Source organism: Cetorhinus maximus, chromosome 8 (genome assembly GCF_964194155.1).
Source record: "Cetorhinus maximus chromosome 8, sCetMax3.hap1.1, whole genome shotgun sequence".
NCBI lineage: Eukaryota > Metazoa > Chordata > Chondrichthyes > Lamniformes > Cetorhinidae > Cetorhinus > Cetorhinus maximus.
The window spans coordinates 119,316,031-119,338,959 of NC_135886.1; the positions used below are offsets into that span (position 1 = coordinate 119,316,031).

A 22,929-nucleotide genomic window follows, 5' to 3' on the forward strand; every position below is an offset into this window, starting at 1 on the left:
CGGCTCAAAGTGCGATGGAGGTGCCTTTGGACAGAAAATGCGGTCCTCCGACCGCCAGGGCGACGCTATTGCCTCTCAAAGTAGGGGTTGTGGTGGTGGATGCCGTTGGACACGGAGATTGTGGTCTTCCCACCGCCAGGGAGGCGCTGCTACTGCTGCTGCTGCTGCTCAGGGTGTGTATGTGTTTGGTGGGGGCGAGTGGATGCTGCTGAAAAGTCGGTCCTCCCGCCGCCAGGATAGCGCTAGTCACCCCATCCTCCCAGTGCAGGCTGACGCAGCGGCAGTGGAGGGTTTCCACCTCGCAGTGATGGCGGCTGTGGGGATGGCAGAGAAAGAGGCAGAGGTAGAGGCGGAGGCGACGTGCTCTCAGACAGAGCCCGCCGAGTTCCGCAAGCTCTCCGACATCTTCGAGAGCGGTTGGAAACTGCACGAGGAGGCGGAGAGCAGCAACGAGCCGTCCAACTCGGACACTTTCCAGCGCAAAGTGCGGCGAGGGGTGGAGCTGTTGGAGCAGGCCACCCGAATGGTGAACCAACTGGACCTCTTCAGGTAACCAGGGGCGGCTGATGATAAGGAACCTGCAATATGGGAAATTGGGCTATTCGGGAAATGTTTAATTACAATAAATATCACCCTCCCTGTTAAATGTTTTAATGTTGCTCACTTCTCCCTCCCGTTTCCTCCTTTATTCATTGGCCACAATAGGCAGCAATTCCACGGCTCCGTGATTAACCCACTAGCCTGTTGTCTGGTCATTGTGGCGGCGCTGGAAGGTCCACTTTCTTCCCTTTTGAAAAGGCGATGATTCCCTGCCACTTGTCAGCCTGAGCACGATCGCTGGTCAGGCCCCTGCTGCAAGTTGACATGGGCTGCTTTGTCATCAGAGGAGTTCTGAATGCAGCTAACTCACAGTATCTTTACACTGCAAAAGGAAGCCACTCGGCCCATCGAGTCTGCACTGATTCTCTGAAAGAGCGTTCCACTTGGTCCCATTCCACTGTCTTATCCCTGTAAACTTGCACACATTTTCTTTTTCAGATAGCAATCCAATTCCCTTTTGGATACCTCAATCGAATCTTTCTCCAACACCCTTTCAGGAAGTTTGTTCCAGACTCCAACCACCCTCTGGGTGAAAAATCTTTTCCTCACATTTACTCTTTTTGCCAACTGTTTTAATCTGTGCCCTCTAATTATTGATGTTTTCTTGAGTGGGAACAGTTTCTCACTTGTTACCCTGTCTATATCCCTCAGGATCTTGAATACCTCTATCAAGTCTCCTCTCAGCCCTTTTTTCGCCACGGAAAACAGTCCCAACATCTCCAATCTATTCTCATAGCTACAGTTCTCCATCCCAGAATTATTCTTGTGAATCTCCTCCGTACACTCTCCAATGCCTTCATACCCATCCTCAAGTATGGTGCCCAGAACTGGATGCAGTACTCCAGATGAAGCCTAACTAGTGTCTTATACAAGTTCAACATGACCTCCTTACTCTTGTACTCGATGCCTCTATTAATAAAGCCTAAGATACTATATGCTTTATTAACTGCTCTCAATGTACCCTGCCATCTTCAATGACCTATGTACGTATACACCGAGGTCCCACATTTCCTGCACCTCTTTTAGAGGCTCTCCCTTTATTTTATACTGCCTCACCATATCTTTCCTGCCAAAATGAATCACCTCACACTTCTCTGCATTGAACTTCTCTGTCACTTGTCTGCCCAATCCACCAACATGTCTATGCCCTTTTGAAGTGCAAGACTATCCCCACTTCTGATCATCTGCACTCTACATTGAACCAGAGTTGGTTTCATGACTTGTAAATGATCAAGGTTTGAAAAATGTGTCAGACATGAGATTATAGATTGTCGGGTTATCTCAGTGCCTCATAGGCTTTCAATTTGTGCTGCTGATCTGCCCTTAATTTAGTCCACTTGTCCCAGCTTCAATATATGAGGAAGGATGGTGGAAAAGTGAAATGAAAACAAATTGCTGGAAACGCTCAACAGGTTGGACAGCATCTATGGAGAGAGAAACAGAGTTAATGTTTTTGGTCTATGACCTTTCAAAAGTGACTTTGACTTCACAAAAATTACATGGTCACCACTTCTACCTGTACTATTACAGATTGATGTACCTGTTACTGGAAGTTTAGTGAGAATGAGGTCAAGTAGATTTTGTTCTCACATTGTTTCTGCCTGCAGCTGATGCATAGTCAGTCTCGCTGTTCATTCAAGATTTGGGCTGCTTAGTCAAGTGTCGAGCCACTTTTACTAATGGACCTTGAAGTACATCCCCACCCCCACCCCAGACTTCATTCTAACATTCTAAGTCCTTGCATCCCTCAGACCTTGCTCTAAGTGATGTGCAGATTACTTATCCAGGATGGTGGTTGTTAGAACTTCAGAGCTCTGAAGAAGGGTCAAACGGACTTGAAACATTAACTCGGTTTCTCCCTCCACAGGTGCTGCTAGACCACCTGTGCTTTTCCAGCATTTTCTGTTTTTGTTTCAGATTTCCAGCATCTGCGGTATTTTGATTTTCTATTAGAACTTAACACTGTCAGGCCTGAATCCATGCAACCTTATATGGCCCAATGTGAATATTTGGATCTTCCAGGGCTATATATCATGATGCGCCCACGTCTAGTGGGTCTGTTTTGTCAGTGGAACAAAACATCCCCAGGGATGTTGGTTGTTAGGTATAATACTTTGAGCCTAACTATGTCAGGTTACTCTGTGGTACAGTAACTCCCAAATTGTGCATCAATCCAACGTTTTGGTAAGGAGGACTTTGCAGAATTGACTGGTCAGAAATTGCCATAGACCTATGCTGATATGATGCCTGGTTTGTTGCCAATAGCTCTTTCTAATTTTCTTGTAACAGTTGTTTACTACTGGGTGGCTTTTGAGGCAATTTCAGAGGATGTTAAGAGTCAGCAAATATATGGTGAATCGAAGTACATTATAATTTCAGTCACCCAGCATCAACATCAAAATTAGCTACGGCATTGGTTATTTTTATATTGCAAAATTGCTTTAGTGTACAGCTTTGATTGAACTGCATGACAGCAGGTCCTGTAAGCAATGAATCCTCTAAGATGGTCTATGCAATACTGACACAACACCTCTGACGCAGCCCAAAAGCTTTAAATATTTGATTCAAAGCTGTGCCTTCTTTGATACTTGCAGGAGAGACATTCAGGCCAGTAAGTGGAAAACTACATTGCAACAAGCAGTTCAACTGCTTTGTAGTATAGACTCAATATCAAAATTGAGAGTTTTTGCATAATACTTCTGAATTATTTTTTTTTGACTTGCTTTTGTTGTATTACAGTCGAAATGAAGAGCTGGAAGAAATAGCCACCGCAGACGTTAAGTATCTGTTGTTGCCTGTATTACTGGGAGCTCTCACAATGAAGCTAGGGAATTCTGCTAAGCGACTGGAGCATGTACAGAAGGCCCAAGTTTATTACATGGACTTCTTAAAGCGTTGCAAAGATTATAATGTTATGACATTTGAAATCCCTCAGAAAGTGGAGAATAAAGAAGAGCATAATGAGGCAAGCGTCCCAAATAGTCCTGGTGTCTGCAGTCAGTCCAGCTTACTCTCCATGGCAACTAAAAGACAGGCTAAAATTGAAAGGTACCAATTTCATACATCTGTTTATGCTCTTCAGAATAACTTTGGAATAAATGAGTAACTGTAACCTTAAGTCAAATTGTGTAGCAATGCTTTGAAAGGTTTTTTTTTGTTTTTTAATTCATTCCAACCAGGTATAATATGAAGAAAGAAACTGAAACCCAGTTAAAGGAGATTAAATCCATTATCTGCAGCGGAAAGGCAGACGATGAGCAGACAAGAAAATTTTATCTATTGAATTTGCAACGATGGATAAGCACAAGTCTAGAAGAGATTGAGAGTATAGAGCAAGAAATTCAAATTTTAAAAAGAATGGAGGGAACAAAACGGGTATGTGGTTTATGTTAATCTCTGCATTTTGTGCGCTTCATGACAAGGGATCCCTGTGTAGGAAAATTTAGGGAATAGAAAAAAAATGGTTTAAAATAATTTCATTGAGCAAACTTGGCCCTCTTCAAATTTAAAATTTTAATTGTTACCACTATGACCTCGTTCCTCCCTATATCTGTAGCTTCCTCCAGTCCAACAACCCTACAAGATCTCTGCTTTCCTCTGATTTTGCCCCCTTGGGCATCCCCCATTTCCATCACTCCACCAATGGCAACTGTACCTTCAGCTGCCTAGGCCCTAACCTTCCACGTGCATCTCTCCTTTCGGATGCTCCTTAAAACTTCTTTGACCTTTCCCTAATATCTTTTTATCTGGCTCAGTGTCAGATTTTGCTTGATAACACTCCCGTGAAGTGCCTTGGAATGTTTACTGAGTTAAAGGTGATATATAAATAGATAAAAGTAGCAATTCTCTCAACATATTTCACACACCTCTTGTTTGAGTCACAAGAAAAGACTTTTCTCCCCTTTCACCTTCTACCTGCTCATTGATAAAGAATTATATGAATAGCCTTGTCCACTGTGAAACTTTATGACCTAGATTTTCCTACTGATTACTATTTCCCAAAATACCAGATTTTAAGATCATGCTATTGTGACTTTGGTGTTTTTTCATGGTCTCCCAATAGCTGCCATTGAAAAGAAGTGAACCCGGAGCTCAACATTGTATCTTGTAATAACTACAACTCATGGACATCAAGGCCTCCAATTTGGCTATTGGGCTGGTTATAAACTTGCTTGTTCTTTTGCAATGGTGGTTACAAAACCTCAACTATTTTCTTTTTCAACCAAACCCAGACTACTTCACATCCAGTAGCACTCCATCTATGTTCTCCTAGGATTCCATGAGCATCACTTTCATGGCTGCCAGGGGAATGCAAAATCAGCTAGGGATAACCACCCCATAATGTGGCATCTACTCAGTGTCACGATGGCAAAGGGAGATTGGGGAATTAGTATAGTGGGCTCGTGGCTGCCCATATGCTGGGGTGCTGTCACAAATGTCACATAGTTTCGGTAAAACATAATGACAGATGTAAAAAGTTTTATATACTATGTCTACCTGAACTGTGAAAGACCACAGCAATATGTTTACAGATTGCAACTTCCAAACTTAAATCTTGTCTGAAGTGAGCATTTTCAACTACATTTGTGTAGGGTGACATACTAATGGTGACAGATCTGTAGCTGGTTTTGGGAGCAATTTGAATATATTCAGGTGTATTTTAACGAAAAGATTTTTCAGCATAAGAGGAAACCATGCAGCCAATTATGCCAACATCATAGCATCTGAAAGAGCTATCCCCTGCCTTTTGCCCATAATCTTTTAAATGTTTTATTTTTAAAGTATTTATATAATTCCTCTTTGAAAGCTACCATGGACTCTGCTTCTCCAAGTCCTAACAACGTTTTTTTTCTATACAAAATATGCCTTAACTTCTCCATTAATTCTTGGTAACGCCCTTAAGTTTATGCCCTCAAGTTACTGACTCACCAACCAGTGAAAATAGCTTTTCTTCCAAACCCATTCAGAAATTTGTTGCTTTTTTTCTGACCTTTCCTCCCAACTAAAGCCTCCTGACCCTGGCATCATGGTGAATCTCTATTGCACTCTCTCAATACCTTGGCATCCTTTTTAAAGTAGGCCATCCAAACAGACCTCAATACTCTATACCTACAGTCTTAGCAATGATTTGAAAAGGTATTGCATTATTTCTTAGCTTTGTATTCCATCACCCTCCTTATAAAACCTGAGATCCTTCATCTCTTTTTTTTAGTTTTATCAACTTATCCTCCCATTTAAACGTTTTTTAAGTTTATAAGCATTATGGTCTATGTGTTAAATATGTCAGATGATAATATGGGCCTCCCAATACTACCCCCATGGATCCTAATATTGTCTGCAGGACAAATTAAGAACTTTGAAAACAGAAACTAAGGCTGGGATTTTCCGGTCCCCAGCAGCGGGCATCATCGCGGGCAAACGGGAAAAATTGGAATATTTCCTGTCCTGCCCATCACAATGCCTATTGCTGGTGGGGCCAGAAAATCCTGCCGTAAGTATTTCAGGATTTTGATTTGTATTTCACTGTACACAAATCAAAGTAACTTATTAGCTGCATGATTTGCTTCCTGTACCACAGCAGAAATTTAGACAGGAAGATAGGTTTACTTTAATAACCAAGCATTAATTGAGAGCCACTGCCCTGCTCATGAAAATTAGCCACAGAATCCCACACAAAATGTGAGTACCAGTACTTACATTTTTATTTTATTGCTTTTTGTCTGGCACAGACTGGAGCTTGACATCTCTATAAATTTTCACTTCTGTGAAAAGAATGGTAGCTTTGGAACAGATTTCGTCCACATTCTCTCCAGGGTAAAGCCTTAAAATGATCACTGATTTTTTTTTAAATTTTCATAATTTTGTCATCGTCTTTTAGAAAACATAATTAATTATAATGCTGGCCACCCAATCCGAACTGCTATTTTTATGCTTTATCGAAAAAGCTTTCACCAAGAAGTGCTATTTGAGCGCTGACGTGTAACCTTCCACTACTAAAAGGCCCATTCTTTTTATTGATGCAAGAATACGTACTTGAAAGCAAGCTCTGTAAAGTGACATTTCAGTACCCTGTTCTCTGCAGCCGAAAGCGAGTCCGAAAGGCTGTGTTGCGTGCCTGGTGCCAGGGTTAAGGACATCTCCTTAGGGCTGGAGAGGGACTTGGAACGGGAGGGGAAGGATCCAGTTGTCGTGGTCCACGTGGGTATCAATAGCATAGATAGTACTATGAGAAAGTTTCTACTAAGGTTATATGAGTAACTAGGGGCTTAATTAAAAAGCAGGACCACAAAAATAATCTCTGGATTACTACCTGAGCCACGAGCAAATTGGCATAGGGTAAATAAGATAAGAGAGTTGAATGCAAAGCTTTAAAGATTGGTATGGGAGAAATGGACTGGGGAAAGAGGAAGCTGTTCCATTGGGACAGACTTCACTTGAACATGGTTGGGACCAGTGTCCTGTTGAATCGATAAACTATGGCTGGAGAGAGGGCTTCAAACTAAATAAAGTGTGGGGGGGGGGGGCTGTGTGTGTGGAGGATTCACATGAGAGATTTAGAAAGTTAACAAGAAAGGACAAGAGAATAGTGCTGAATAGCAGTAAGGGTAACGATAACCACAGCGAGACAGGAAGGGACAGAGTATAGCCAAGAGTGCACGAGCAAATAGGGCAAATACTTTAAATTGGTTGTTAGTGTAGCTGTTAGCACATTCAGGATTGTTCAGCAAGTGCTGCCCAATCGTGGAATCATCTATCAGTAGATGTTTGGGCTTTGCAAACATGAGTGTTAAATAGTTAGAATTTTTCGCTACATTAGAAAAGCTTTAAGACACTAACATTTTTCTTTATTCAGTGAGATGTTATACAGTAATAAACTTTAAAATGCAGGATGTTGCAATATTTTTCCATTCCAAAAAAGAAAAAACTCAAGACAAAAGAATCTTTCTTAAACGCTACAACATGAGAATATTGAAAATCAAACATGCAGTTATGTGAAAAGTGTTATTCATTAACCAAAGTACTTTTAGGAAATAGACTCAGAACAACCTTGCTCAGATGAATTAGTATTAATTATTAATTAGTAATATTAATTTGACAACTTGCCCCTGCTGCTAATTCAGACTGGTATAATTTTGTTTGCGTTCTTCATTGAATCAAAACCAAATGAGAGCCCTTGCAAAATAGGATAAAATGGACATATTCATTGACATGCTTTGACACAGTACAACTAGCTACCCAGGATGGTGCAGCAAAGCTGAAGTCTCTGCTAATTATATTTCAGCCACGTTGGCCTGGCCATGGGGCATGTGGGGCCCCAGAGCAACTTGGTGTTGCTGTAAGACTGTTGGAAAGGACAGGCAGATGAGTGAGTGAGTTGGCGGGAGGAGGTTGGCAAAAGGGGCCACTGAGTGTAGGGGTGGAGGAGAGAGTCTTCTGTCACATAGTAGTCTGGAGAGCTTGGCTGAAACCTACATGAGTACATAAAATAACATTTTTACAATGTACTTAAAAACACTTTCATATTCATGATGTATTATTATACGTTGATCTATAATACACAAACTTTAATATTTACTGAATATTACTGTTTTATTTTTGCTGGCACCTGGGAATCATGTTAATTTTCAAGCATTTTATATATTCATGAGATGGGGGCATCGCTGACAAGGTCAGCACTTGTTGCCCATCCCTAATTGCCCTTGAGAAGGTGGTGGGGTCACATGGAAAAATAGCTTGTGAAACACTGCAGTAGTGCTTTGCTTCGCATGTACGCAATCCAGCAAGGTCATGTTCTCTTGTTAGTGCATGGGGCACAAGATGAGGTACATACTAACTGCATTGAATGCTGAAATGCTGAGATCACTTTGGCGATTTGATACAAATGCATTGGTCCACAGTCTTGATGATGATAGAAGGTAAACAAGTAGGTTTCTACCTACTTGAAGCCTAATAATTCCACCTGTGTGAAGTGGCCTAGAAGCATTTGCAATCACTGCAGATCATAAAATGCTATATTTATATGATTCTTTTTTCAGACCTTTTAGCCTTCGGCCACTAATTTTCAGACATTTTGTCTTTGGTCACTTTTATCCCTGGTAAAGTAAAAAAAGGAATAGAACGGGACAGCATTGACCAGAAAAGGCAATGTTACGCTGCCCGACCAACCCTGCAAAGCCCTCCTTACTAACATCTGGGGGCTGGTGTCAAATTTAGGAGAGTGAGTCAAGCAACAATTTGACATAGTCAAACTGACCAAAACATATCTTACAGTTAATGTCCCAGACACCTCCATCTCCATCCCTGGGTATGTCCCGTCCCAGTGGCAGGACAGACCCAGCAGAAGTGGTGGCACAGTGGTATAGGGTCAGGAGGGAGTTGCCCTGGGAGTCCTCAACATTGACTCCAGACTCATGAAGCCTCGTGGCATCAGGTCAAACATGGACAAGGAATCCAGCTGATTACAACCGTCTGCCTTTCCTCAGTTGATGACTTAGTAATCCTCCATGTTGAACACCACTTGGGAGAAGCACTGAGCATGGCATGGGCACACAATGTACTCTGGGTGAAGGTCTTCAATATCCATCACTAGGAGTGGTAGCACCACTATGGACCGAGCTGGCTGAGTCCTGAATGACACATCTGACAAACTGAACCTGTGACAGGTGGTGAGGGAATCAATAAGAGAGAAAAAACAATTTGACCTCGTCCTTGCCAGTCTACCTGTCGCAGATGCATCTGTCCATGGCAGTATTGGTAGGATTGACCACCACAGTCCTTGTGGAGACGAAGACCCGTCTTCACACTAGTGGCCAAAGACTGAAAGGTCTGAAAAAAGAATACCGTCCATTATGTGTGACACTACCGCCATGCTAAATGGAATAGATTCAGAACAGATCTAACAACTCAAAACTGGGCATCCATGAGGGGCTGTGGGCCATCAGCAGCAGAATTTTACTCAACCATAATCTGTAACTTCAAGGCCTGGCAAATCCCTCACTCTACCATTACCATTAAGCCAGGGGATCAACCCTGGTTCAATGAGGAGAGCATGCCAGGAGCAGCACCAGGCATACCTAAAAATGAGTTGCCACCCTAGTAAAGCTAACAACACAGGAATACTTGCATGCCAAACAACATAAGCAGTATGCAATAGACAGAGCTAAGCAATTCCACAAACAACAGATCAGATCACAGCTCTGAAGTCCTGCCACATCCAATTATGAATGATGATGGATAATTAAACAACTAACCTCAAATATTCCAAGTCTCAGTGATGGGGGAGCCCAGCATGTCAGTGCAAAAGACAAAGCTGAAGCATTTGCAACCATCTTCAACCAGAAATGCCAAGTGGTTGGTCCACCTCGGCATCCTCCTGAGGTCCCCAGCATCACAGATTGCAATCTTCAGCCAATACAGTTCATTCGACATGATATCAAAAAATGGCTGAAGGCACTGGATACAGCAAAGACTATAGGTCCTGACGGCATGCCAGCTGTAGTACTGAGGATTTGTGTTCCGAACTAACCCATGCTCCTAACCAAGCTATTCCAGTACAACTGAACACTCTAGTCAACAATGTAGACAATTGCCAGGTATGCCCTGTCCACAAAAAGCATGACAGATTCAATCTGACCAATTACCAACCCATCTCAGTCATCAGTAAAGTGATGGAAGAGATCAGCAACAGTGCAATCAAGCAGCACTTGCACAGCAATAACCTGCTCACCGATACTCGGTTTGGGTTCTGCCAGGCCCACTCAGCTCCTGACCTCATTACAGCCTTGGTGCAGACATGGACAAGGGAGCTGAACTCGAGGTGAGAATGACTGCCCTTGACATCAAGGCAGCATTTGACGGAGTGTGGCATCAAGGAGCCGTAGCAAAATTAAAGTAATTGGGAATCAGGGAAAACGTCTGCACCAATTGGAGTTATACCTAATACAAATGTTGTGGTTGCTGGAGGCCAATTATCTCAGCCCCAGGACATCACTGCAGGAATTTGTCAGGGTAGTGTCTGAGACCCAATCACCTTCAGCTCCTTCATCATTGATCTTTCCTCTGTCATAAGATCAGAAGTGCGGAAATTCGCCGATGATTGCATAGTGTTCAGTTTCATTTATGACTTCACCTCTCTTCAACAATGATCTTATTGAATGGCAGAGCAGACTCAAGCAGTTGAATGGCCCACTCTGCTCCTAATTCGTATATTTGTACGTTCAAACACTAAATCAGTTCGTGTCCGTATGCAGTAAGACCTGAATAACATTCAGGCTTGGGCTGATAAGTGATAGGTTACATTTGTGCCACACAAGTGCCATTCAATGACGGGGTGGTCAGATGTCCCAATTTGGCTGTGACAGTCCGGGTTTTTCCAGAAGCATCCCGGTGTCCCTACAGTTTTCTCCAGATTGCTGAAATGTCCAGGTTTTCAGCTCTGCTGAAGCTCCAACCCTTTAACCCACCCATCATGTTCCATCTTGGGAATCAGCTAGGTGATGACAGAAGATTGACAGTGGTGTCCATCAACTGGAAGGTCACACTTGTAATAGTAGCCCCACCACCTTTCCATTGAAGAAGCACTTACCCAACAAGAAAGCCAGCTTGGAGTAGCGTGATTCACAGGATTTTGCGTCAGAACCCTGGAACTCCCTCCCAAATAGCACTGTGGGTGTACCTACACCAAATGGACTGTAACAGTTCAAGAAGGCAGCTCACCATCACCACCTCGAGGGCAATTAGGGAAACTATAGTCAAATATCTAACAGAAAAAATAGAGATGGGTTCATTTCATTCTAAATGTGGCCCTGCTAATAACTGAGTCGTAGTTTACATAATTATGGTCTATAATTCTAATTTGTATAAAACACCAAAGCTACTCAGCAACACCACCCAGCATCTGAAGTTTGAAACCTCCTTTTGAAATGATCCTGTTTAATAAAGGGAAAGTTGTAAGCAGTCTGGAGTGTAATTCTGCACAGTTTGGTCATTCATCCACTCTGTTCCACCCAAACCCAAAACCCAACACCCCCCACCCCCAGCCCACCACTCATGCTTGTCTCTGTCAAACTTTATGCTTTTGTGTTGGGAATGCAGTTAAAAGTCAAAGCCAACTGTTGGCTCAGAACGAAGCGATAGTTTTAACAGGAGAATGTATTGATGAATAAAGAGAAGATTTGAATTAATTCAGGATTGAGGTTTTGGGTTTAACTCTTGAGAGGAGCCCGGTTCATTGTCTTAGTTGAAATGTGACTCTTGGGTGGAGATTTGAAGGGGACCTTAGAGAACCCTGGCCTGGACTGGGAAAACGTCAACTGTCACCATAGTGTTCCAGCAGTTATTTACAATCTAGATACAGGGTATCTTCCAGACATGTTCTGGGAGATGTCATCACGTGACCTTCTATCTTCAACCGCCCCTCCCTCCAACTGCTGCCATTGGTTGCCCAATGTGTCAATAATCTGGGCACCCGCCTTCCCAAGGCTTTTCAGTGTGTCCCAGTTTTAACTTTTGAAAATCTGGTAATCTAGACAATAACCATCTCTGACAAGAGAGAGTGTAATTCTCTCCTCTTGATATTCAATGGCATTGCCATCATTGAATCTCCCACCAGCTACACCCTGGGGGTTACCATTGACCAGAAATGTAACTGCATTAGCTATATAAATACTGTAGCTATAAGAACTGGTCAAGTGCTGGAAATTCTGCAGTGAGTAACTCACCTCCTGACTCCTCAAAGCCTGTCCACCATCTACAAGACAGAAGTAGGAGTATGATGGAATACTCTGCACTTGCCTGGATAAGTGCAGCTTCAACAATGCTCAAGAAGCTTGGCACAAATCAGGACAAAACAGCCCATTTGATCAGCACCCCATTCACCACCTTAAACTTTTGCTCCCTGCACCACCAACGCACAATGGCATCAGTGTGTACCATCTACAAGATGCACTGCAGCAACTTATCAAGGCTCCTTCAACAGCATCTTCCAAACCTGTAACCTCTGCCACCTAGAAGATCAAGGAAAGCAGACACATGGAAGCGCCACCACCTGCAAGTTCCCCTCCGAGCCATATGGCTTGGAACCAAACCACCATTCCTTTGTTGTTGCTGTGTCAAAATCCTAGCACTCCTTTCCTAACAACGCTCTGAGTGTACCTAAACTAGATGGACTGCAGCAGTTCAAGAAGGTGGCTTACAAACACTTTCTCAAGGGAAATTAGGAATGAGCAATAAATGCTGGCCTTGCCAATGGCGCTCACATTCCATGAAAGAATAAAAAAAAATTTTTAATTGCTAGAAAAGATAAGAGCTCACGGTATTGGGGTCATATATTAGAATGGATAGAGAATTAACTAACAAACCGGAAACAAGAGTCAGGATAAATGGGTCACTTTCAGGTTGGCAAACTAACTAGTGGGCCGCAGGGATCAGTATTGGGGCCTCAACTATTTACAATCTGTATTAATGACTTGTATGAAGGGACAGAGTGCATTGTAGCCAAATTTACCGACAATACAGAGACGGGTGGGAAAGCAAGTTGTGCAGAGGACTTTGAATCTGCAAAGCCATAAGGGTAGGTTAATTGAGTGCACAAAAAATTGGCAGATGGGATTTAATGTGGGAAAATGTGAGGTTGTCTGTCCACTTTGGTAGGAACAATAGAAAAGCAGAATATTATTTCAATGGAGAAAGACTGCAGAATGCTGCAGTACAGATGGATCTGAGTGTCTTCATATATGAATCGAAAAAGTTTAATATGGAGGTACAGCAAGAAATTAGGAAAGCAAATGTTGGTCTTTATTGCAAGGGAGATGGAGTATAAAGGTAAGGAAGCCTTGCTACACTGTACAGGGCTTTAGTGAGATGGTGTGCAGTTTTGGACTCCTTGTTTAAAAAGGGATTTAGTTGCATTGGAGGCAGTTCAGGTAAGGTTGATTCCAGGGTTGAAGGGGTTGTCTTATGAGGAAAATTGAGCAGGCTGGGCCTATGTTCATTGTAGTTTAGAAGAATAAGAGGTCACCTTATCGAAACTGTAAGATTCTGAGAGGCCTTGACAAGGTAGATGCTGATTGGATGTTTCCCGTCGTGAGCAATCTAAAAATAGGGGGCACAGTTTCAGAATAAATGGTCTCCTGTTTAAGACTGAGTTGAGAAGGTGTTTTTTTCTCTCAGTTGGTCATTAATCTTTGGAATCCTCTATAGCAGAGAGTGGTGGAGGTTGGGTCACTGAATATATTCAAGGCTGGGTTGAACACATTTTTGATGATCCAGCAAGTCAAGGATTATGGGGACGGGCAGGAAAGTGGAGTTGAGACCACAATCAGATTAGCCCTGATCTTCTGAATGGCAGAGTAGACTCAAAAGGTGGAATGGCCTACTCTTGCTCTTTGTAATCTTCCTGTATACCCAGCCTTTTGAATCTGACGGTGTATTTTTTAAAATAGTAGAAAATAGATTAATTGCAGAGTTGAAACATTTTTTGAAAGCATCCTTGAGCTTTCTTTAATAAAATGTAAACTAGGCATTAACACTAATTGCAAAATTTTGGAGTTTTGTATTTTTAACACACCCGCAATTTCTTATTTTAATGTTATAAATTAGTATCGAAGTGAACTTGAGCATTTGAAATTACTTTGAATTTGAGATTTACTTTGTGATATTTACTGAAAATTCAATCTAGATAAAACTAGTATGATGGTCCTTTTTCCGCCCCTTTCAGCCCCAGGCTACTCGACCACAAAGACCTCCAATGCAACCTTTTATCCTTACTCAAGATGCAGTCCAAGCCAAGTAAGTACAAAACAAGAGTGATATTGAAAATCCTATGTCTATAATAAATCCTGTAATTGAAAGTCTTACTGTTTGGTGAACAGCTCTTTTCTCAGTTTCGATTTTCCCCTTGACTTTTTTTTCCAGAAGCAATAGGGTGTGGCATGATACCACAACTCTAATGTCCTTCCTCTACCTCAGCAAATTAGCCATTCTTCACTATCGATTATCAGCTGATCACCAGGTTTGTTTGGAAGGAAGACATCAGAATCAAACTCAGTCCTGTTCTCACTTGACATTCATATACATGCTCTGAATTTTGTATTTTCTATATTTGTCCAGGCCAAGTCAAGTGAACAGTTTAAAAGAGTCTTATCAAAGCTAAAACTGTATGAACACATTATCAGACCCAAAGGAAACCCATCTCTTGATTATGTAATCTCAAAATTAAGAGTTTTGCAAACTGTGGCGAGAACTGTAAAATACATCACACATGTATTCAGGTTAGCAGACAGATGGCGGGTATAATTTAATGTGGATATAAGTGTGAGGCAATATGTAATCAATAGACACAAATGTGAGGATATACAGAGACAGTGGGGTTCAAATGCTTAATTTCTTGAAAGTGCAAATGCAACTAAATAAAATAGGCCTACAGCTTTTTGGATTTATTTTTAAATGGGGTATAGGGTGCAAGGGTATCCTACTGAAAAGACATAATCTTAAATTTATCCAAAACATTAGTTAAGCCACAATTTCGGCACTCCATTTTAAAAAGGGCATTAAAACCATTGGGAGCACGCAGGGCATGTTTAACAGGATGATGCCAGAATGGGAAACTATAAAGAGAGACTTGAGATACTGAGACTATTTCTTTTGGACCAGAGGTAGCTAAAGAATGATTTAATACAGATTTTTTTTTTTAAATTATAAAATGTCTTGATAGTGCGAATTAGGAAAGACCTCTTCCTCCAATTTTAGCAGTCAGTGGCAAGACATCATAAACTGAGTGAAGAGATAAAGGTTAGCACCACCTTTATGCAAGGGATTGATGGAGCTTGAGATACTTTACCAGAGGATTAGTTGAGGCAGAGACCATTGCATCTTTTAAGGGAAAATTAGATAAATGTCTGAAGCAGCATAAGCTAAGGGCTGTGAGGAGATAACTCCGGAGTGGGATTAGTTTGAGATTGTTCTAGTAAAAAGCCAGCATGGACACAAAGGACCAAATGGTCTGCTTTATGTGCAGTAAACTTTATGGTTCCATGCTCCAGCTAAAGACACAAAGCACATTGGAATTGATGCTTGCTCAACACATGCTGGAGACCAGTCTATAGGCACTAAAGAGGAGATTTAACCAAACCATCAGTTTTGCAGGACCATGGCTAGAAAAAAATGGTGTGAAATTGCAACTGTTTAAGGGGATGTCAGAATTTAAGCTGGGAATATAAGTTGTTGTAGCTGCACACTAGCGTTTTATATCCAAAATGTCTGTGCCACATGAAGTAACAAAGCTTCAGCATTGTTTATCCTTGTGTAACTTTTTTCTGTCCTTTAACTTTATATTCTGTCATTTGTGCAGAATGCAGAAATGTAAACCAACCTAACAATCACACCAGTAGTTGCAACAGCATGTACAGGGTCTATGGTAATGGCAATTGAAGACTGATCTGTCTAACCCCTCCAAATCTTTAAATGCTTCCAGTCTTCTTCGTAGTTGATTCTGACTGAAAACTGTTTCTTTGACATGTAATATGCTAAGTAATGTAATTCTAAAAATATGCTTTAGCTTAATGCTAATGGTCTACATCCAGAGTTGCATATTCTATGCTAAAACCTGCTACAGGCCACCAGCTCAGTATTATTCCATACTGAGTCTTTAACTTGGCCATGTAGAGTTTATAATGTTTAGATGGAGACATTTTAAGTTTGACTAAAATTGAAATGCAAAACTAATGTCATTTGCAAATCAAGAACATTCTGAAAGTTTGACGATGTCGTAGACTTCATAAGCGTGTTTTTCCTGATCAAAAACATCATGAATGATGGGACTGTGTATATTGGCTACTTTGTAAATCACATGGTATCAATTAATTCTTCATTGTTTTTCATATTTTGAGTAATGCTCAGATATAGTATGGTGTAGCATATTAGTATGAACAAGGTTTTTTACTGCAAAAATGCACTTAAAATTGGATGTACTTATTTGCAATTCCAGTTGCAGCAGAATAGACAACATACTTTTACAATTGTGCTATTCATAAATTTTCTGTCCTGTTTCTAGGGTGTTTGGTGCTGGTTACCCAAGCCTTCCTACTATGACTGTTGATGATTGGTATGAGCAACATAAGAAACAGGGTGTTCTGCCTGATCAGGGAATTCCAAGAAGCCATCCAGGTAGGAATAGTGCCTCCATATTAATTCATCCTATCCAGTCCTTTTTATAGATCCATAATTTTTGGTCCAACATATTTGCTAAAGTGTTAATTATTGAGCTTTAGGCCAATTGTGGATAATCAATAAAATATTGTAGAATTATAAATGTTCAAAATGGAGCAATTGTTCTATATAATTTTCCTGTTAAAATGCTGCAGTTATTAACAGTGTATGAGGGTCTTCATTGTGGAGGATTCAAGGAGAATTTTCTCCTTTATTCACCACTAAGAACAAAGCAAAATCAAATTTGAATTGGGAAAACTGGCCTCAAAATGTTACTGCAGGTTAACATTCAAATGTTATTGTTAAAATTCTCAATTAAGGATGTATTCACTGGATCACAATTGTGGAATAAATATATTAACCAAGAAGTGCTGTGGCCTGCATCTTTAACAGTCTTGCATTTCACAAGCGATTTCTCTCTCTCATGCTGATTAGTTTGAGCAGAAACCTGGGGCAGAATTTTACAGTGTCCTGCCGGCGGATTTGGAGGTAAAATTTCTCGAGTGACCTTCCCACAAAGTTCTTCTCTCAAATTTCCACCCGCCCTGACCTGTGTGCAATTTTGTGTGGTGGGTGAGGTCTAGGGCAGTCTGCCTGCCCTCACCCAAATTGAGGCCCTTAAGTGACCAATTATTGGCCACTGGAGAGCCACTTTCTGCTCGGTCTCAATTTTGAGGCAGGCTGGAGGAGTTCGAGGGCAGAGAGAAGCCTGATAGGTCACCTGCCTGGGCCTAGGATGGGAAAGTGGCGGGGGATGGTGCCTCCCTCAAGGGACCCCTTCCCCACCCTATCCATATCAAGCCAACCTTCCCCCACAGATGCTCCCTCTACCCCAGTCTCTCTATCAAGACCCTCATCCCCCTCTCCTCACACAGTCAAGACTCACCTCCCTCCTACCTGTCAGGCCTGCCACACTTAGCTGGCCCTGGACTCCGGGCCTCAGGATCTGGGGACTGCTTGTAGTCCCAGTCCTGGTCACTGGGACTACAGAGCAGCTGGCCATTCAGATCGGCCAGCAGCTCTCTGAAGCAGGACTTCTGCCTGAGTGAGGGACGAAAGTTCCATCTCCAGCCAATTAAAGCCCCTCGGAGCATTAAATGGCTGTGGGGCTACCATGATCAGAGGTGTTGCATTCCCTACTGACTCTGGGTAGTGGGGCAGGAAACCCCACCATCCGAAAAATCCTGCCTTTGGGAAAAGTGGGGGATGGTGGGGGGGACATCTTTCAAAACTAGTGCAATTTTGGTCACATTCTGTGCCCAAAGTGGAAACCCTACTCCTTATTCCTATCTGTCAAATTTACCAAATACCATCACATGTCTTTAAAAGGTACAAAATAAGCGAATTTTTCACGAACACAAAATAACGCAACAGAATGGCTGTAGCAGCTTATTTGTCCTCTGTAGGAATCGGCTGATAGATTTTATAGGCTTAAAGGAATACAAGTATACAGCTTTGCAGGAAAAAAATGTTATGTTTCAAATGGTAAAATGTCGCTGTACTTATATCCTGTGATAAATCAGAACTGATTGTCATGAGTGATGAAAAGGTGCAACTAAAATAACTTTTTTTTCAAAAAACCATTTATTTTGTCACTTTCTTTCTCAACAGCTCAAATCTATGTTAAAAATCTTATACCTGTGCAAATGAAAATTTCTAGCTTCATAACTAGACTTCCTTTGTCACATTTAATCACATTATTTGTTTCAATTTTTTTCCTACAATAAATTCAAGAGTCCAAATTTTTAGGGGGTTTTTCCTATGGTAACTAATTATTGTGACTACAGTCTAGCCACTTAAGTTGCTCAAAATACTTTCTGACAAAATAAATTTCATCTGCCATTTTTTAAAATCTCAGCTGAAATCTATAAAGCAAAATTTAAAAATTACATATTACACAATAACATTAAATATATCCATAGACTTTTTTTTAGTGTCTTTGGTGTCCACCTAATCAACAGGCTACTCTTTGAAAGAGTCAGAGCAGGCTCACCAGGCTGAATGACCTCCTGTGTTGTAGGTTTCTGTGATTCTGTAAGTTCCTATGATTGCTTTTGCTTATACATATATTCAATTAAAAATCTCCCAAGCCATTTTTAATGTTTAATGATTTTTTAATGTAAAAACTTAGAAACTACATAACCAGTGAACATTAAATATTTTATGGGTGTTTTTGTTTATGTAAAATTATGGCTATTAAAGACTGTATAAGTAAGCTATCTCAATGATAGTGAGTTTCTACCATATGCCAGGTGTGTACATTAGGAAATTGAGCACACCCAGCCCACAGTTTTGCATCACTTTATTTGTAACAAGGAGGAAATTATGCTTTAGAGCAAGAATCTAAAGATGGGGAACAGCTAACAACCAATGATGGGGAAAGTAATGATTGTGATACCTATCATTCAGGGGATGGAGCCTGGTAGTTTGAAAGGGGTCAACAATAGTTCAGATGCATTCCTTGGGACCCCTGGCCCTCAAGTGTGTTGAGCCCTGCTGTTTCCAGTACTGCCAGATTCCAGAAACACTCCAAATGCTTCCACTGAGTTCTGTTGGACATCAGGATCTCCCTCCTCAGACTTCTGCCCTCCAATTCCTAGATTCTGCTAAGCCCTTGCAATTCAATCCCAACTTCTAGATCATGATCTCTTATCATTGAGAGTCAAACTGGCTTGGATCAGATACCTCAGTCCAAATCAGGAATGAAATTTTGAACTTTGCAAATCTGTACATCTCAGAACCTTAACGTATAGTTCATTTACCTGCAATGTTGTTGGCCTGGTGGAACGATTCAATTGTTAGACTTTAAATTGATCTTGGAAGCTTTCTCATTCTAGGTGATGAGGAAAATCAAGATCAAGAAACAGAGAATGATAATGAGGCTGACGATGAACAGGCCTTGAAAATCGCACGTGATAAGGATGACTGGAAGGACACACGTAGACGTGGATATGGCAACAGGCAGAATATGGGCTAGCCTTTCTACTTGAGTTGCACTTCAAATATCACTGCTCACTTTGGAGCCTTTGAAAGTGCACTGAGAGTCGGATCCTGCACCAAACTGAGATGGATTTGTCAACCATGCAGAGTATATCCCCCTCTCTCTGGCTGTGAGAATTTCATTGGTTTCTGAGTTGTCAGCAAATAAAAAAATATTTTCAGTGACAGTATTGTGATGCTCAGCTGAAAGCAAAGTGAGGCACTTGTTGGTGTATGCCATTTAAAACTTGCATTTTCTCAGTGTATGGTAAGATAATAAATGGAGGAATAGCTTTGGGAGTGAGAAAAGGTGTTCATGGCACCAATGTGTAGTTGCCACCTATTGAGTAATCTACAAAAGTAATTGCCTTAGTGGAGTTCTTCTGAGTTGCAATTATATATAATTACAGTAAAATTGCTGAATGTAATATTAAGCAACATCTGCCAAATTTAAATTTATAACTCCTGTGTTTTGATTCCCATTCTCCAAATCAGGAGTTCTGATTCCTTTGCCAACTTTCTTTAGTAGTGGTTAACAAACTAAAGCTGCAACAGGTGAATTCTGGAGCTGTATTTAATCCCTTGAATTAACTAGTTTCTTGTCACCTGAGTTCATGTAACCTGTCTGTATTCAATTTAGTATCTGTAGAAAATGTTTTAATGCTCTTTCATCGTCCTTGGAAATGACTTAGTAAAAAAAAAAATTCCCATGTTGTAAACCCTAAGTTGCAAAATAAAAATAAAACATTCAGTCTCTTTAGTCTCTTATTAATCAACAGTTTTCATGCTAACTTTACCCCCAGCAGAAACAAAAGCCTGCCCTGCTGAGAGGTTAATTTATTAAATCATTGACTGTTCACCTTTGCCATTCTAATAGAGAAGTTAAAAAGAAATGCTGGCATCATAAAATAAAAACAGAAATGTTGGAAATGAGAAGCAAGATCAATCAGCACCTGGAAAAGAAAGATGGGTTAAAGTTTCTGGTTATAGATCCTTCATCAGAACTAATTTCTGATGAAGGATGTCATTTGAAACAATCAATATGTTTTTCACCACCCTGTATATTTTCAGCATTTTCTGTTAGCACTTAGTGAAATGGTTGGGGCTCTGATTGCAGTTTTGGTCTCCTTTTCTGGAGCACAAAAGCATTGAATAGATGGAGGCCTGAGTTTAACCTCTAGGTAACTTGTTGCATAAACTGAATATTTAAGGAGCTCCACAGAGAAATTTAGGGTGAAAGAAGAATAAAGACTTGGAAGGAAATAGAAGTGCTTGAACATTCTGCTACTGATCTGGAATGTTAACCTTTCAGTTATGGTGAAGATATGTATAAATTGGCATTACTGCAGCAACTAAGGGAATCACAAAAGATTGTGGAGGATTTTTGCTTAAAAGTCCGACTCTGTTATGGTCCATTTCATTGCTGCTTTCAAGTTCATGCTACATTCCTCCAGTTATGTAAGCTACTCAAAGAATCTACATGAAATGTTGTGATACATGATCTCCTGTAGTATTACTTGTAGTTGTAATCTGAAACGTAGTTGTCGTGTTTAGTTAATTTATCATGTCTCTTAAAGCTACTACTCCAACAATGCAAGTCCAGATAACTGTAGTTGGTTGCAAACTGGTTAGGTTGTTCACAGCATTTCTGTCCGTAACCCCAGGTCAATGATTGACTTACTTTCTGCTTTTTATAATAGATTATTTAATGCCACCCCCCCCCCCCCCATCCTGTTTCCATTATCCCCTTTATTCTCTCCACCCCCTGCCTCACCACCACTCCCATGATGCACCAGCTACCTGCCTCACCCTTTTTCTTTATCAGCCTTGTTCATGAACCCTTTCTCTTGCCTTCCCTGTCATCTTTAACACTGCTACTCCTCCTGACCCTCCTTCCTTATTCTTTCTTCTCACCGTAACCCATCTTTCCTAAAGCATCCTTATGCTGTCAGCAGCCTTTTCTGGTGCTGTGTATATAAAAAAATAAATGCTGTCCCCAAACCTTTTCACTCTGTTGCCCTGCCTTTCTTCCCGGTTCTACTAAAAGATAGAAAAATAGCAAGCAAGGCAATTACAATGCAACAAAGATCACAATGAGCACACAGGCACAGATTTGATGGAAGAAGGATCAGGGACACAGATTTCAAAGGGATACAGGGCTTAAATGGGAGGCAGATCAAGAAAGGGTAATGGTGATAGATTGTACAAGAGACACATTAGGTAACAGAAAAAGAGATTGGCAGGGATACTTACAGTTGCACAGAGACATAGGTATGCACTAACGATTAGCCACCATAGATAGGTGAGGATAAAAAAATGACAATTCAAAGTACATGGAAGTTAAAAAAAAATTAGGGAAAAAAGTACAACATGAAATTACCAAAAAACATTTTTTTTAAAACAGTGAAGTATTCCAGGTATACACAATGCGCAAGAAAACGTCAGAAGATACTGAAATTGCAGTGAGCCTGGGTAGATACTTTCCCTCAGTTTACCCTGAAGAGGTAACAAAGAACAAATTGCAACGATAGTAGAAGTCAAGTGGGATATTACAACAGTTAAGATAGAAAAAAAAGGTAGTAGCCAAACTTAAGGTGAAAGTTTTGGATCTAGGTGGATTGCACTTGTGCAAGCTCAAAGAAACTAAGGAGGAAAAAGCTGAGACACTATCATCCCTTGATAAAAATTCAAAAGAAAGACGAATAGTGCCAAAGAAGTGGTAGATAAATACAATTCATATCTTCAAAAAGCCAGACAACTATAGTTAGCGTCAGTGGGAAAAATCCTGGAAAATTTAAAAGATGAAACAAAATATGTTGAATTGGTGAATATAATTTTACAAAGTCAGCATGATTCCTATTCTTTAAAGTAACAAAAAGTATAGACAAGGGAAATGCAGTGGATATGGTATACATGAATTTTCAGAAAGCCTTTGATGAAGTTCCACATGAGTAACTTGGGACAAAGCTTATGGAGTCAGGCGCTGACTTACGGAGTCAGGTGCTAACTAATGGAATGAACTGAAAGCTGGATACAAAATAATAGGTGTTCAGAGAACTTTCTCTGGCTGAAATTGGGAAATATTCTGTGGAGATGCAGGAATCTTTGTCATTTGTTATGTGCAAAAATGATTTTGAGGATTGG

At 40.9% G+C, this 22,929-nt stretch overlaps 1 protein-coding gene across 1 annotated transcript; it reads left to right on the forward strand.

The window, feature by feature from the left end:
- The first annotated feature begins 255 nt into the window (after nt 1–255).
- On the forward strand, nt 256–20,539 carry igbp1 (immunoglobulin (CD79A) binding protein 1). Its single transcript, XM_078547483.1, has 6 exons — nt 256–549; nt 3,340–3,648; nt 3,780–3,975; nt 14,318–14,388; nt 16,652–16,764; nt 19,644–20,539. The coding sequence occupies exons 1-6, from the start codon at nt 308–310 to the stop codon at nt 19,781–19,783; spliced, it is 1,071 nt and encodes a 356-aa protein (XP_078403609.1). The 5' UTR covers nt 256–307; the 3' UTR covers nt 19,784–20,539.
- Nucleotides 20,540–22,929: the final 2,390 nt, after the last annotated feature.